The following is a 17,472-nucleotide window of genomic DNA, read 5'->3' as shown; positions in this document are numbered from 1 at the left end:
AGGGAGGGAGGAAGGAAGGAAGGAAGGAAGGAGAAATCAAACAATGGACTGGAACAACATTAAAAAAAAATGTAGTTAAGAATGACTTTCTCTATATATCAGATGTGCATACTATATTTAGGGAAAAGTGACCCAGACATTTAACTCTAAGACATAGAGTAGTAACATTAGATTTAAAAGACAAAGAGATTGTATGTTAGCCACTAGACAAAATGATGAAGTCACCTATAAAAGAACTGAAATAAGACTGATAACAGATTTCTCTATATCTGCATTCACTGGGAGAGTTAACTTACAAAGAGAAAGTTTATTTTGGCTCACAGTTCTGTAGATTCTAGTCTATGATAAGGTGATGTCTTTGTTTGGGCCTCTTGGCAAGGATGGCACTTCATGGTAGGAACATGTGGCAAAGCAGACTACTTACAATAATGAGCCAGGAAGCAAAAGAAAAGGTGGGTTGTTCTCCCAGAATCACTGTTGGGGGTCACACTCCCCAATGACTCAGGAACCTTCCATAAGGCACCATCTCCTGAAGGTTCATAACACCTCCCAGTAGCACCACCCTGAAGACTAAACCTTTAAATCATGGGCCTTTTGGAGAGACAATACCTATACTACAACATAGCAAATGTCAAAAGACAATAAAACAACATCAAGAAAATATTCAAGAAAAGACAGTGTAAGCCAAAGATTTTTTATTAAACCAAAATGTCTATTGAATAGCAACATTTTGAGGAAATTACTAGAAAATGGAGAGCAAAGTAGCAGGAAAAAATTTCAATAAAAGAATTAAAGATCTCAGCTCAATGACATTCTCCCTGGACCAAATTGGGTCATTGGCAAGCTGAACATATACTTTTTTTTTTTTTTAAGAAGAAAGAGAATAGATTTATTTATTTTTCTATTTTTCTATTTTTTTATTTGTTTTAATTAGTTACATAATGTCTTCCTTATTGTATTCTCTGAAATAACAAGAATACATTAGCAGTAGTGTTGAAAAACAGTGTCTTCAGAGAACCTCAAAAATTTGTGGAATTTTCCCGAAAGGTAGAAAACAGGTAGGATCAGATTCAACCAGAAGAAACTAGGACATCTTAAGATAGCACCAAAAGCTAGGACATAGCTTGAGTTTCAAAGTTTATATAGTGGGGCAAACATTAAATAATCAGTTAGTGACTAAATAGCTGAGTGTTCTCCAGTATGATGAAATAAGCACTTGGCAGTGATAATTATCTAATGTTAAGGGCTGGAAAGACAAAGCAAAGGGCACTGGCTGCTGAAGAACCTTCATAGCATCCTGTCTCTCTTCTCCCTATCCAGTCCCCTGAGAAAGTATAGCAATATGGATTTTATAAATATGGATTTTCAGATACAAAGAGGACTACCCCTCAAATCTAGTTATTCGGGAAAAATTAATGAGAGAAGGGTACCAACTCAAAGAAAATAGCTAGAAGTAAATTGAAGAAAACTAATTTAAAGTGATATTTTTAAAGTAGTTCTGAAAGATGTAGTTCTATAAAAGAAATCAAAAAATTATGAATTAAATATTTGTCAGTGAAATAAAAATTTCAATAAGTTGTACTCAAGGAAAAAAAAACAAAAATTTCCAGATCTGAAGAAAGATTACAATTATCAGATTAATTATGACCAATTAAGCTTAAATATCACCAAAAGAAAAGAAACACTCCCCTTTTAGCTACATGAAATAGAATCATAAGGGCTTGGTAAACAGAGATTGGCCATTAGTATGTATCTGTGAATTTAAGAAAATGGAAGCAAACTCACTTAATGTGGGCCCCTCAAGATTTTCTGCATGATCTCCAGTTATTTAGAGAGCTGGGCCTTAGTAAGTTCTTAGGATAGAGTAATGTGATCAAGCTTCAGTGACACCTGAGTCAGAGTGTAGTATCTGAGTGGGGCCAACTGAATTGTCTTCAGCAATGTATGAATTGTTTTTAAAGATATCATAAATTAAGATTAAAAAGTAGGAACATGTTCTGTGCAATGCCAGTGAAATGAAAACTTTGACATCTTTAGTTTTCCAAACAGAATTACTATGATTTCACCCTTGGGAAAATAGTATTTACATCTTAATTTGTGGAAGTCAAGAACCCTGGGAAATGGCAAATAAGGACAGGTACTTTTAGTATTAGGTAAAATTAAGAGATGCTAGACCCTTCCTTCCTCCCTTCCTTCCTTCCTTCCTCCCTCCCTCCCTCCCTCCCTCCCTCCTTTTTTTCTATCTTATCTGTCTATCTATTTATTTATTTTTGGAGTTGTAGAAGGACAGAATGCCTTCATTTTTTTGTTTATTTTTATGTGGTGCTGAGGATCGAACCCAGTGCCTCCCACATGCCAAGCAGGCACGCTAGCCATTGAGCTACAGCCCTGCCCCTCTTTTCTTTCATTTTTGAAAAAAAAAAAAAAAAAGAATACAAACAAATTTTCTTCTCACAGTCTTTTTTTTATATACCTTTATTTTACTTATCTATTTATTTATTGTTTTATGTGGTGCTGAGGATTGAACCCAGGTCCTCAAACATGCTAGGCGAATGCTCTACCGCTGAGCCACTGCCCTACCCTAGAGAATCTTTTCTTTTTATAGTAATACTTTTTAAAAAAACTTTACAATTATTCAAACAGCTTTTTGTTAAAAATACAAAAATAGATGAATGACAAAAACAATCTGGTGGGAGGAGCAAATTGAATACTTGAAGGTCAGTATTTGTATTTTAGGAAAATCATACCACATTTTGTGTACATGATTTATTCTTTTTTCTTTCTTTTTTTTTGGGGGGGGTGTGACCCTGGAGATTGAACCCATGGCCCTGTACATGTGAGGCAAGCACTCAACCAATTGAGCTATATCCCCAGCCCTAATTTATTCTTTATAAATGTCACTGTGTTTAACATCCTAACTTCCAACTTAGACTTATATATTCTTTGAAATAGAATTTGATTCTTACTGTTGTGACAAATGGCTGTTTCTCACATATTTTTATGAAAAGCTGTAATCTTCAATTGAAAGAATGGAAGCATCAAGATTGGCTTTTGAATATGAATTACATGGCTTAATTCAAAGAGAATTAAATTTAAAGTTTTATAAAATAAATGCAGGACTGAAGTTAGCTGTATCACTCTGATTTGCATATATGCTATCTTATTAAATTGAAGCAATATTAATAGGTTGCCTAGAACAGGAAGAAGGGAATTTCTGTAAGGAGGATAAAAATGAGGGTATGATTTCTATTTTCCCATAGAGTATGATTAGTGTTCACTCTTAGGAATAAATGAACATATTGTGTTCATTGATAAAAATTATGTAGTTTGGGGGCTGTGGCTGTGGCTCAGCAGTAGCGCACTTGCTTGGCATGTGTGAGGCTCTGGGTCTGATTCTCAGCACCACATATAAATAAATAAAATAAAGGTCTATCAACAACTAAAAAAATTTTTTTAAAATTATGCAGTTTAAAGAAAGCAGAAAGTTCTTTGACTCAACATGCTTTATTTTCACTGGTACAAATGCAAACCTGGAAAGGTATTTATAACTCTTATCCTGAATCTCTGCCAGGCTGTAAACAGTTGCAGTATGTTCATATGATAGGCAGGGGTGGTGTTTAGTGTCATTAAGGACAAATTCAGGTGGTGGTGGTCATTGTTTGAGAATGTAAAACTGCACACACACATTGGTTTCATTTGGGCACATATGTCAAGAAGAAGCTAAAACAATTTTATCTGTTGTCTTGTTCTGATAGATGTGTATGGACTCAGAAAAACATATGATCTACACCTTTGGTGGTAGAATTTTGACATGTAATGGCAGCGTAGATGACAGCAGAGCCAGTGAACCACAATTCAGTGGGTTGTTTGCTTTCAACTGTCAATGTCAAACCTGGAAACTTCTTCGAGAGGACTCCTGTAATGCTGGGCCTGAGGACATCCAGTCTCGCATAGGACACTGCATGCTATTCCACTCAGTAAGAATATTCTGTGCTTCTATTGTGTTATTTTGTCGTGTATATTTTTGTAGGAAAAGAAGTGGTTAAATCTAAATCTTCACTAAGAGGACAAAGCTTTTAATTTTCTAGAAATAAGTGATTAGTTGTAGCAACGATAGAGAAAAATGAAATTTCCTTTAACAAAATTATTTGAGACTCTTTCCATCAACCTAGTAACTCCTAAATAGCTGTTACCTGAATACTAATCTACACAATTTTATGTCTAATTTTATTGCTTATCTAGATAGTAGAGCTCTTTCCCTTTCTTATGACTTTGTACTCACTTTTAGTAATTAGAAGGGCAATATTTTTATCTGTTCTCATAGCACAGGGAAAACCTTTACTACTCTCCATTAAGTACAAAGAATTAGGAATTGATTTTATAGAATTAGAATTAAAATTTATCAGTAAAACCAGAATTTAGACTTTAATTTTTTCAAATGTTTTAAGGAAATGTTAGTCTTTATTTTAAGGACAGTTTTAAAACAATATTAAAAAGTATTTCATATGTGTCTTTTAACATGTAGTTTAAACAAGTTCTCTCTCTTGAAGTAGAGAGAAGAGTATAATTATAAATTTCTGTATACTCATGAGTTCCAACAGTAATTAATACTCTTCTGTTCATTTCTTACATATCTACTCTGCCCATATTTAATTTCATTCCTTGATATGCCTTTGATTTTTATTCTTAAATTTTATTGTGCTTGAGTATTTTGTCCCATTTTCGTAGATATGGAGCACCTATAAATACCTAAAACATAGTATATAACATTTAATATAGTTATAAAACTAAGAATATAGTTACAATATTAACACTATAATTATAATATGAAGATTAATAATTTATGTAAACTCTAGATTATGATTTTTACCTGTTTTAGCGTACCTTTGTCAATTTTATTGAAATATTTGCAGAATTGAAAACTTGGAACTTAATGGGTTACATAGCAGATCTCAGGTATTTTATTTTAATATAGTTGTCATATCCATGAGTTCTGCATTCTAAGATTAAACCATCCATGGGTTGAAAATATATATTTTTTAAATCTTCCAATTGAAAATTGTTTTCTTTCACTTAATGATTTTGATTTTGTACCTGTGTATGTTTTAAGGTTAAAACCTGCTTCGTGCAACAATACTGTATTACTTGCTTTATCTATAACAATTTTCAGAATAATGAAGCTAACAACAAAAATTTCTGAGAACTGTTTGAGATTGCTTTCTGATTATTTTTCAGTTTAGGATTTAGCACAATAGGAATGACTAGCCAAAAAAATTATATATTTTAAAAAGCACTACAGATAATACTGTCTCAGTATAGTGATGTTTCCATTTGGTCAGATCATTATGTACAGATAAGTTTTTTTTTTTCTTTCTTCAAATTTCAGAGGTTTTTGTTTTTGTGTTCTGAGTAAATAATAACGTATACACAGTACTAGAGTCAAAACCATAAGTCAAGATACTTTTTGGAGAGATCTTTTATTTGTTTTTCAGGGTTCCCTTCCCAACCTGGTATTTGGGATTGACCCAGGGCCACTTATATCTGATTAAACTCTATCAGAGCTACATTCTTTTTTGGTTTTATTTTGAGACGGATCAGCCTGGCGTTGAACTTATAACCTTCCTTCTGCCCTCAGGCTTTGGAGTAACTAGAAATACAGGTGTGCACCACCACACCTGGCTGTGAGATCTTGGATTTTTTGTGTTTTGTTTTTTTGTTTTTGTTTTCTGAGTGGCATTTTAACAACAGAAGTTTATTTCTCATAGATAATTCTGGAGGCTGGTACATACAAGTGAGAGATCTGGTTTTTATCCCTGTTTTCTGGATAGGAATTAAAAAGGAGCTCTGATCATTTCCCTGTAAATAACTATCCTTTATTAGGTTTTGGTTTCTCCTTCCTTTGTTTAAAAAAAAAAAAGAAGCAGCAGCAAATGAACACATACACACAGTTGAAGCATACAGTGTGCGCTTGCATTCTCTCTCTCTCTCTCTCTCTCTCTCTCTCTCTTTCTCTTGCTGTCTCTCTCATACATATACAGATATTACTTGTTGTTTCTTACACAAAGGCAACAACCTGTGTACATTATTTAGCACCTTGCCTTTTTACATTAACAGGATATCCTTGAGGTCATCTCTTAGCAGTATGTAGAAAGACTTCTCTTTGCTCTTTATTCCAGCATGGTTCTTCACTGCATGGGATCTATCATAAACTACATTTGTAGTGATTTAAATTTTAAAAGACCCATTCTGAATTCTTCACAGAAGTGACATATTTCTCCCTTCTTTGTCCCTTTCTTTTTCAGAAAAATCGTTGCTTATATGTATTTGGAGGCCAGCGATCAAAGACCTATTTAAATGATTTCTTTAGTTATGATGTGGACTCTGATCATGTAGACATAATATCAGATGGCACCAAGAAAGACTCTGGGATGGGTAAGAGCATTTAGGGATTGATTTCCTATCTCATGCCTTAACTACTTTAGGTAGAAAACTCTAACCCATTTTTTTTAAACCATCCTTAACCCTTTCTCTATTTTTTATTGAAATAATTCTGAGTAAGAGGAAGAAACTCCCTAAATCTTTTTTAAAATATGTGAATAACTATTGTTATTTTATTCAAGCAGAAAGACATATGACTTTCTACAGCAATTTGTGTGTGTGTGGGTATATGCACACTTATGGGGGGAGAGGGTTATTGCAAGAAGCAATATCTTAAAAACTGTAATATTTTATATTTGCTAATTCTTTCTACTTTCTGTTTTCACTGTAGTGATCTATAGATTAGATAGTAGCATAGTAGGAAATACCTTTGTTCTGAGGGAAGATTCATGTTATTGGTAACATCTGATAAGTTTATAAGCTTAGTATCTAAGAAGTTATTAGCCTAGTGATAGGGTAACTGGTTTGCCCAGTTTATGCATGTTGCCCTGTCATAATTATTTTTAAAATTTTTTTTTTGGTTACACATGAACACAATATCTTTATTTATTTTTATGTGGTGCTGAGGCTCGAACCCAGTGCCTCACATGTAAGAGGCAAGTACTCTACTGCTGAGCCATAACCCAGCCCCTGTCATAATTATTAATAGTTCCCTTTGTACTCTCAAAAGTGTCTTGTTTTGATAGTTTATGGTTACTCTACATAATAGCTGATTTACCTGTGATTTCTATACCCAATAGAATGGCTTTGATCAAGCCCAGTGGTTTAAATTGCATATGTGTGTGTGTGTGTGTGTGTGTGTGTGTGTGTCTATAATTATTATTATTTTGTGTGTGGGGGGAGCTGAGATTGAACCCAGGGCTTTGTGCATGCAAGGCAAGTACTCTACCAACTGAGACATATCCCCAGCCCTACAACATAGATTTTTAAATTGCTGGTTGTTTGAATATGGATAAAATGGGGATAAAAACACCTGTCTTAAGTATATCATTTCTGGATACTATGTTGATTAGTCTTCTAAAACAGAGCCAAAACTAGAAAAAATATCTTTTTCTTGAAATTGTTCATATTAAAGAAGAAACACCTTTAAAAATATTCTTCTATAAATAGAAGATAGCACCAAGAAGAAGCTAAAAAAAACTAAAGTTTAAAAACTACCTGTGGAGTAGTTTGACTGGAGGACTCTACTCCAATCTTTTCTGCTAGACAGAAAGCAAGAGGTTCACCCTCTAGAGATTTATCTTCACTACTACAACTAATAAATTGGTTAATCTTGATGTCCAGTTCCCAACACAGTGGCTGGGTTCACAGCCCAGTATTCCTAAAGTGTTGCCTACTTTAGGAATACTGGGCTGTGTGAACACAGATTTCTATTAAGTTTTTATTTCTTCACTTTTGCCACACAGTTTGTTAGACATCTGGGTAGGACCTTGCCCATGAGAGAAAGACAAAACCTAAACAAATCTGAAATAATGAGCAGGACACAGTAAATAAAAAATAATCAAGATCACCTTAGAGAAAAAGATATTATAACCATTAAATTATAATAGGATGCAATCAGAGATAGATGAAAAATAGCTTTTAAGGAATTTGTTTTGCTAGAATAAAAAAAGTAGAAACATTGTTGAGATTAATAGAAAGAAATCTCCCTTAAATTAGAGAAAAAAATCAATCTAGCCAGGCACCATGACCCATATCTATAATCCCAGTGCCTTGGGAGGCTGAGGCAGGAGGATTACAAGTTTAAGGCCAGCCTCAGCAACTTAGCAAGGCCCTAAGCAACTAAACAAGACCCTGTCTCAGAATAAAAAGTGGTGGGGATGTAGCTCAGTGGTAAAGCACCTCTAGGCTCAACCGCGAGTACCTCCCCACACACACCAAAAAACAATCAATCCAGAAAATCCACTTTTTCTTCAGTGAGCAAAAAGAATGTAAGAGACTAAAATAATAATAGAAATTTTCCGGGGCTGGGGATGTGGCTCAAGCGGTAGCGCTCGCCTGGCATGCGTGCGGCCCGGGTTCGATCCTCAGCACCACATACAAAAAAAGATGTTGTGTCCGCCAAAAAAAACTAAAAAATAAATATTAAAAAAAAATTCTCTCTCTAAAAAAAAAAAAAAAAAATTTTCCTCAAATTAAAAACTATTGACCTCCAGATTATAAGTGTTCTCCTACAGAAGTCAGTAAACTGAATTTAATGAATAAATTCATGAAGTCCTCTTACCGTGAAGTCATATCATTATGCATTGTGCAGTTCCACTTATCTGGTATAAAGAGAAGTTCTTAAAAGTTTCTAGAGCAAAATGAGGTTCAAAGGAACAGGACTTAACAACGATAGAAATTCTCAGCAACATTAGAAGCTATAAGATAAGGGGAAACTACATTCTTGAAAATTTTGAGAGAAAATTATCATCAACTTGGAATTCTATTTCTAGACAAACAGTAAAACAAAAGGGAAAAGTATTATTTTCATACATGCAAGGTTGATCAGTGAAATATGTTTTCCTCCTAGTAATAGAAAAATCCTTTAAATGCTAGGCCTGGTGGCACATGCTTTATAATCCCTGCAACTCAGGGGATTGAGGCAGGAGGTTGACCCTGTCTGAAAATAAAAAGAATTTGGCATGTAGCTTAGTGGTAAAGTGACCCTGGGTTCATTCCCAGTTGGGAGTAGAAGGGGAAGTAAAGAAAAGCCATTAAACAGTGGCTTAAACAATTATAGAATCATTTCTCTCACAGAATAAGAAATCCAGAGTTAGATCGTCAGGTATTAATGTAGTGATTCAACAGTTTCTATTATGCTCTTCTTTAACATGAAGCTGTAGCCTCATGCCAGCAAGTTGTGTGAACTACCTCAAACATAATTCCTTTGTTCCAGGTAAGAAAAGAAAGAAACAAAGCAAAACGTGCCCAGCAAACTCCTTGTGGTACTCTGCATACATTTATTTCATTGACTAGAACTGTGAGACCTTGCTTCAGTAAGTCTAGGAAAGCAAGTATTTAGCATTTCCAGTCTTCATGTAGTACACTGGGGGTAGTGGTTTGGAAATGGCTATTGAATCATGCAGTTAGTGGTGTCTTAAGCAGTCTTTCTTGGGATGTTAGTACACCTTATACACTAATAAAAATCAATAAAAGTAGCAAAAAGAAAACATAGGAGCTGGGAAAAAGAAGATCCAATACAGGAAAGCAACAAAGGGGCATCCCAAGATGACACTTGCACAGTGAACTTAATGAGTATCCAGTTCAAACTAGTGCAGGATAACAGAGAATAGACCTTTTTTTTCCTTACCAAAAATGAGGTTTATAGAGCCACTGCAGTTGGGACCGCAACCATGGCCTCTGGCAGCAGCTGCCTGGCTGCCACTTGCCTGCTGTCATGTGCCTTTCTGCTGCAACAGAATGCAATTTAGCATTGTTCCAGTATAGCTTCCTAGAGACATCTCTATGGTGATAAAAATACAAAGGTTGTTTGCCAGGGTTTCACAGGTAAGCAGGGCACCTTTCATAGATAGCCTGCAGGCATTGGACTATGGCACCAAACTCAGTGGAGGAACCACTCCAGGGAAAGGAGGCAAGGCACATCTGGATTTACCTGCCTTTAATACTGTGAAGGAGGCCAAAGAACAGACAGGAGCAACAGCTTCTGTCATGTATGTCCCTCCTTCTTTTGCTGCTGTGGCCATTGATGAAGCTATTGCAGCAGAACTGTCCTTGGTTGTGTGCATTACTGAAGGTATTCCACAACAGAATATGGTAAGGTTCAAGCACAAACTGTTAAACCAGGGAAAAACAAAGCTAATTGGGCCAAACTGCCCTGGAGAATTCAAAATTGGCATCATGCCTGGCCATATTCACAAGAAAGGAGGAAAAGGTATTGTGTCCAAATCTGGCATCCTGGCTTATGAAGCACACCAAACAACACAAGTTGGATTGGGGCAATCTTTATGTGTTGGCATTGGGGGTGATCCTTTAATGGAACCAGTTTTATTGACTGCCTTAAAATCCTTTTGAATGATTCAACCACAAAAGACATCGTATTGGTTGTTGAATTGGTGGTAATGCAGAAGAAAATGCTGCAGAATTTTTGAAAAAAACATAATTCAGTTCCAAATGCCAAGCCTGTAGTGTCCTTCATTGCTGTTTTAACTGCCTCCAGGCAGGAGAATGGTTCCTGTAGAAGCAATTATTGCTGGAGGAAATAGTGGAACTAAAGAGAAGATTGCTGCTCTTTAGAGTGCAGGAGTTGTGTTACCATGTCTCCTGCACAGCTGGGTACCACCATCTAGGAGGAATTTGAAAAGAGGAAGATGCCAAAAAACAAAAAGGTCCTGAAACTGTGGAATGAGTCATGATAGATTTATGAACCATTGAAGTTTACTTCTGTTGTCCACCAATTGTCAGCCTTTGTGCCTGGCCTTGGTCTTTTATCAAAACAGGAAGCCAAAGTAAAGTTTTAGAATGTCCTAAATTGAGATATTTTCACCTGTTGTGTAACAGGGACAGCCATTTGATTTGGGGAAGGAAAAAAATATGAGGTTTCTAGACAAAAGTAGACTAAAAGATGTGCTTAAGCTTTTGGAATAAAAAGGTAATTAGGTAATTAGCATTATCTGAGAAAAGACAGGAACACACACACAAAAAAGGAAAACAATTGTAAGAAAGGGGACATCATCACAGTAAATTTATTAGCTGTGCAAGTGAGTAGTATTTCTCTAACCATAATTGTGCAAAAACTCCAATAAGTTTAACCACGAAAGGGATTAAAATTTAGTGGGAAGGTGTAAGTGTCATACAAATCTTCGTCTACTAAAACGGGAAGTCATTAGGTGATGTCTAAAATAGTAACTTCAGCATATATGATTTAGAAGTATGGATCTAAATGGCTAGTAACATTACCCTGTTTAAAACTATCTTTTTTTTTTTTAATTCGTTTATTTTCTGTTGCCATAAGATAGTGTGGAGGCATCTGATTTAATCTTTGACTTCTTCTGGCTTTTAAGAGTTAATTTAGATTCCCAGCATCACAGAGAGAGAGAGAAAGGGGTTGGTTTTTTTAAACTTTCCATTAGAATAATTAGGAGTAGAGTGGTAAGACTCCTACAGTTCTGACCATAGCTCTCACTGAAAAAGATAGTGAATAGTAATTGATAGAACAAATGTGCTGGCTCAGTGTTAGACTTGGGTGCAGTTGTGAAACAAGGAGATCATAATATTTCAAAGTGCTGATAGTCTAGCTAGTAGATAATATTCTCATGGATAATAATGACTACTCTTTATTTAGACAATGTTGGGGATGCCAGAATATCTTCAATTGTTGGTGTTATTTACAAGTTGGAAAATTGAAATTATTGAGGTTAAGTAATATATTCAGCATTACACAATGAGAATTGAATTTAGAAGTTTAGGATATAATGGAAAGAGGGTATTTTTTCCTGCCATTCTGAACTGTATTTTTCAACATTAGGAAAAAAAAAAACAAAAAAACTGCTAACTGTGATAATGGCAGAATAGTAGTTAAAAAAAAAAATCTAAAGTAAGTAGGCTTTAATGGTTATCATCTGAAAAAAATTTTAAATGAGTTATATGTAATTAGTAGTTTGCAAAATTGTTTATTTGAATGCTTTAGTCATAGTTATCGCTAGTTTTAGAATTAACAAAGTATGGTACTTGTTCTTTTTTTTGCAGTTTTTGTTGTGATTCTACAAATAATAATATTGTAGAGAATTTTTAAAATATACAATGATACCAATAAAAATTATCAAACCATCCAAGATAAACTATTAACATTTTGGCATAAGGCATAATCTTTGACAGAATTATTTATTATATAAAATCTGGTGTAATTTTTGTCTTCTGTATTTTTTTTTTTAGGTGTCAATAGACCTTTATTTTTATTTATTTGTATGTGGTGCTGAGAATTCAAACCCAGTGCCTCACACATGCTAGGCAAGCGGCTCTACCACTGAGCTGCAACCCCAGCCCTACTGTATTTTTAAATTTACATTAAATTGTAATTTTTTTCATCATTCTGGTTTTATTACCATGAACCAGAGTTATTAGTAGAAAAGACAAGTGGACTCATTCCCTAATTACTACTATAATCACCTTTTCTAAAATCGGAATCACCATTTTTCCTGTGCAATATTCAATTTTTAAATGGTTTATGGTGAGATGCACCACAGTGTAATAATTTAATTCTGCTAGTATCTAGGTTTGTCTTTCTTATTCCCTCCTTTCCCACATAGTTCATTGTCTTCTGTATGGAAAGTATTATTTCAGGCATTTGGGAGTCAACTGTGGACCTAGGGAATGAAATTCTCTCAGAGGATTCACATTCTTGTGGAAAAAACCTACAGTGGTGTTTAAAGTACTGTAAAGAAAATAATTAGATGCTATGGTAATGAGTAACATTGAGGTTTCATTTAGATAGAGTAGGTTAGTAAACCATGTCTGAGGAGGTACTCTTTAAGATTTAGGATGAGAAGTAGAAAATGAGGAAGAACCACATGAAGAACTAAGAGCAGAGTTCCTGAAGTAGAAAAGAAGTTGATATGTTCCAGAAACAGATGGGCTGGTGCAAAGGAGGAATGTTGGTATGAAATGAGATTAGAGATATAGATATGAGGGTCTTGTATACATGCCTAAAATTTTGTTCTGTTTCTAAATAAATTAGAAAGTGTTAGAAAGGTTTAATGTCAGTGTCTTGATCTGATTTGTTCTGAAAATACCACTCTATTGTCTAGGTATACATTTTCCAAGTGGTTAATTTTGATAGTTTTCATTGAGTTGCACTGATCAAGGGCTATGTGTATAATGGGTGTTATACTGAAGATTTTTATGACAGAGTTGAGCATCCATAGGATTAATTGGAAATCCCCTCCCACAAAACTGTTACAGTTATACTTGGAATTGAGGAACTTCAGTGGCTCTGTTGATATATTAGAGTGAAACTGAAATTACTTTCTTGTCTTCCTTTTTTTTCCCCTGTTCATTTCTATCTCATTCCTTTTCTGTTTTCCTTCCCTTCCTTTCTTCTCCCTTTCCTTTTACCCTTTTCCCTCTTCTTCTTCCCTTTCTCTCTCCTAGAGGATTCTAGGAGAACCACTATTCTAGCTTTCCAGGACCTATTTCAGTTATCAGAACTATGATATATTGCCCTGTATTGTTCCAGAGCCTGTTAGTCGAGACACTTTAGGCAAATTACCCAAGGTCTCAGACTTTGTTTCTACATTTGTAAATTACCAGAATTATAATTTAAGGAATTTTGGGAGTGGAGATGGATTAACTCTCAAGTTTGAGTTGCTGTTGTTGTTACATGTCTTAGTTTTCTCAAGAGGATATCAATACTATCCTCAGGTAATACTGATCTGTCCAGTAACTATCAAGTCATGTCAGTTTTACTCCATCTGTTAGCATTGCTGTTTCACTGTGTACTAGTTTGGACATTATTGCCTATTTGGTTTGACTCTAGTCATTCTATTGTTGCATACTCCATATCTTCCCCAACCCATTCCCCATATTGCATGTACAATACAGCTGTTCTGTTTTACCTATTAAGAATAGAACCATATGCCTTCACATTTATTCAATAGATATTTTTGGCCAACTGTTAGATGCCAGACAGTAAGCTAATAAGCAGTAGGTAAGCAGCTTGGAACAAGCGCTCTATTTTCAAGAAGTTTATCGTTATGTATGGAGAGGAAAAGGAAATAAATTGACCTTATCTTTTGATGAGTGGTAATTAAGATCAGAAAATATATTTTTTTAAAAACACAACTGGTGGTTTTTCTTTCTTGCTTTAAATCGTTTAATCATTTGTGCTTGCCTTCAGGATTAAGTCTAAACTCAGCCTGACTCAGTCATGACAGGCCCCAACTTAGTTCTTCAGTCCCATTCTTGATTTCTCCATCCTCTCTTCTACCAACTCTTCCTTCATGATCACTATAAAATATTAAATTTTTATAGTTAATATACATTTTCTTGCTTTTGGACTTTCCCTCATTCAGTTCTCCCCAGCTTTCCTTCCTACATTCAAAATACAGTTAACTCATGTTCTCTTCTTTTAGCTTGTAGATAGCTGTCATCTTAAATTCTTCTGTAACTCCTTAAGTCCAGGTTAGAAATTAAAGTATATGGCTCTAGCCATAATTGTTAACACAATCATTGGTATCATCTGGCAATATAATCTTTTTTTCCCCTCAGTGGGTTTTTTTTTCTGATTATCTTTTTTAAACTATATTTTATGTGGTACTGAGGTTGGAACCCAGTGCCTCACACATGCTAGGCAAGTGCTCTACCACTGAGCCCCAGCCCCAGCCCCTGGCAATATAATCTTGACTCTTGTTTTTCAAACCTGTGAAAACCTCTGAGCAATAAACATACTTTATTCAGGATTTCTTAAAGAGGACTGTAGGTCTCCCAAAAAGCATACTGGATTCAGAAAACCTCATATCAAAACTATGATGTACTGTTCTTCCATGAAATTACTTCACTTTAAAAAGTACATTTGCATTTTATTTGATCGTACTAGATTACTACTTACTTTGTAAGGCATAAAAAGTTCTTTTAAGGGGCTGGGGTTGTGGCTCAGAGGTAGAGCACTCACCTAGCATGCATGAGGCTCTGTGTTTGATCTTTAGCACCACATAAAAATAAAGATATTGTGTCCATCTATAAAAAATAAATTATATAAATTTTTTTTTTTTTAATGAAGCAGTATATTAGCTGGATGCAGTAGTGCATGCCTGTAATTCCAGTAGCTCAGGAGGCTGAGATGGAAGATCTTGAGTTCAAAGCCAGCCTCAGTAAAAGCGAGGCTCTAAGCAACTCAGTGAGCCCCTGTCACTAAAGTACAAATTAGGGCTGGGAATGTGGCTCAGTGGCTGAGTGCCCCTGAGTTCAACCCCCAGCATTCAAAAAATTAAAAATAAAATGGAGCAGTATACTATTTAAATTCTATTATTATTATTATTTTTTTTTTTTGGGGGTGTGTGTGTGTGTGTGTGTGTGTGGTACTGGGGATTGAACCCAGGGCCTTGTGCATGCAGGGCAAACACTCTACCAACTGAGGTATATCCCCAGCCCTAAATTCCCATATTATTAAATATTCTTAGAAAATACCAATTTTACCCATTATGTATATGCTATGTAGCTTATTTAACCAGTCTATTGTTTATTAACTGTTCTTCTAAATCTTGTTTACTACAATTAATTACTGTAATTTGAGATGGATTTAACATATAATTACTGTGCTTATGATTCACTAATGCGGATTATTTGATTAAAACTATACTTACAATGTGTGTTGCAAATTATATTTTTGGATGTCACAGAAGAAATTTCTTTGAACTATTGAGATCAGTAATTAGAAATGAGATCTCTAATTGCTGCTTTTAATGATTTTGTATAGTCAAATACTGTAAAAAATCTTAAGTCATTGCTCTTTATAATGATTTGAATGTATTATCTTAGATTTAACATCTATGAAAAAACTTCAACTCCAGTTTTTTTTAGGAGTATAACAATTTTCTGCTTCGCTCAGAAGGAAATTATAATTTAAATCAGTGGACTTGGCAGCTACTTAGAAATAAGAGATTTATTAGCATTGTGTCTAACACATACATAATTACATCAAAATTCAGCATATCTAATTTGGGTTTATCTCTAAGTTTTGGCAATATGACTGTGAACACAAGGGTAGTTTAGCAGACTCCCTGTATGTAAGCTCTGTATTTAACACTAATTATGTTTAGAAGATGATCTGTCACAACACTAGAGTTTTATGATTTGCTATAGAACCTGTTTTATAGTAGAAGTACTTTCTCATATCTGTATTCACTCAAGGTAACATATATGGAGTTTTCACCATTTGCCAGATGCTAATGTAATAGGGAGGGAAAAGCTTTACGGCTTCTCACTCCACTGAAACTCTCAGGAGACAGGTTGGTGAGAAAAATAGATTTATTCAAAGCCAGCTTTGAGGAAAATAGAGGAGATCTTTTTATTTTTCAAATCTCCATTTTTGGAGATACCAAAAGCCTTTGTAAGAGAAAAGGAGAAACCAGGCTTAGTTGTGCCTACCTGTAATCCCAGCTACTTGGGAGATTGAGGTAGGAAGATTGCAAATTTAGGTCAGTCTCTGCAATTTAGTGAGACCGTGGGTCAAAAGAAAAAATAGAAAGGGATGGGGTTTTAGTTTAGTGGTACCATACCTCTAGGTTCAATCTCTAATCCTACAGGGATGGGGAAGAGTAGAACAAAAGGGCAGGAACTAGACACATGTAGATTTAAGCTAGGCTGTGTTAATCCAGGAGCATGTCAAATTTAAATTCCTTGACATCTGTTCTCAGCATGAGGAAATAAGAGCAGTTATCAGGAAGTTGGGATGCAGAACAGTAGTTATCAGGGAGTTGTTTATAAATTCAAAGGGGTCTTGTTTCATTAAGTCAAGCATTGGTGATATAGTGCTCTTACAACTGATCCCTGTTCTATAATAGTTATATGTTTACTTTTTAAATTTCTTAAATTCTTTTAACTCTTTTTGTTCTAACCATTTTAGCAGATTGGATGTATTTGAAGAAATGGAGAATTGAGAATCAAAAGATTTGGCCTCTATTCATCTGGGTCTGCCTATAATCCCTTTGCAACTTTGGCAAATTTATGTAATTTCTCTGAACCTGATTATTCATCTGAACATGAGGGGATTGACCAGTTGATCTTAAGACTTCATCTAGCTCCAGAATCTTGACAATTTAATTTCATTCCCTTCTGCTGTTTGGCTGTAAAACTAACATTAAAGGGCTGTGTGAGTTACATCTGCAAGAACTGATATATCTATAAATATTTTTTCATGAAAATCTTAAAGGCAAAATCTTATTTTAATTTTGGCCCCAGGAATGTACTTATTAACAGTTTTTAAAAACATAATGAGTCTTTATGTTTTTTGACCCTTTTAGACTTTTAGCAATTAACTAAGACCAAGTTATCATTATAGAGAAGACTTTGACCTAATGATTTGCTATAATTAATATA

General features: G+C 34.8%; 1 protein-coding gene and 1 pseudogene across 5 annotated transcripts in view; both read left to right on the top strand.

Annotated features, from left to right (window-relative positions):
* Positions 1-17,472, top strand: part of Mkln1 (muskelin 1) — a 329,639-nt gene that overhangs the window by 269,912 nt on the left and 42,255 nt on the right. For all 5 annotated transcript variants that reach the window (XM_048786923.1, XM_048786922.1, XM_048786921.1 and 2 more), the window contains 2 exons: positions 3,756-3,977; positions 6,303-6,432. In XM_048786923.1, the coding sequence (XP_048642880.1) occupies positions 3,756-3,977; positions 6,303-6,432 (352 nt within the window). The remainder of the gene's footprint in view (positions 1-3,755; positions 3,978-6,302; positions 6,433-17,472) is intronic.
* LOC125611640 lies at positions 6,442-11,905 on the top strand (annotated as a pseudogene).

The sequence above is a fragment of the Marmota marmota genome, unplaced genomic scaffold, assembly GCF_001458135.2.
Source record: "Marmota marmota marmota unplaced genomic scaffold, marMar, whole genome shotgun sequence".
NCBI classification, from domain to species: domain Eukaryota; kingdom Metazoa; phylum Chordata; class Mammalia; order Rodentia; family Sciuridae; genus Marmota; species Marmota marmota.
The sequence above is the reverse complement of the archived record's forward strand: the minus strand, read 5'-3'. Positions and strand labels throughout refer to the sequence as shown.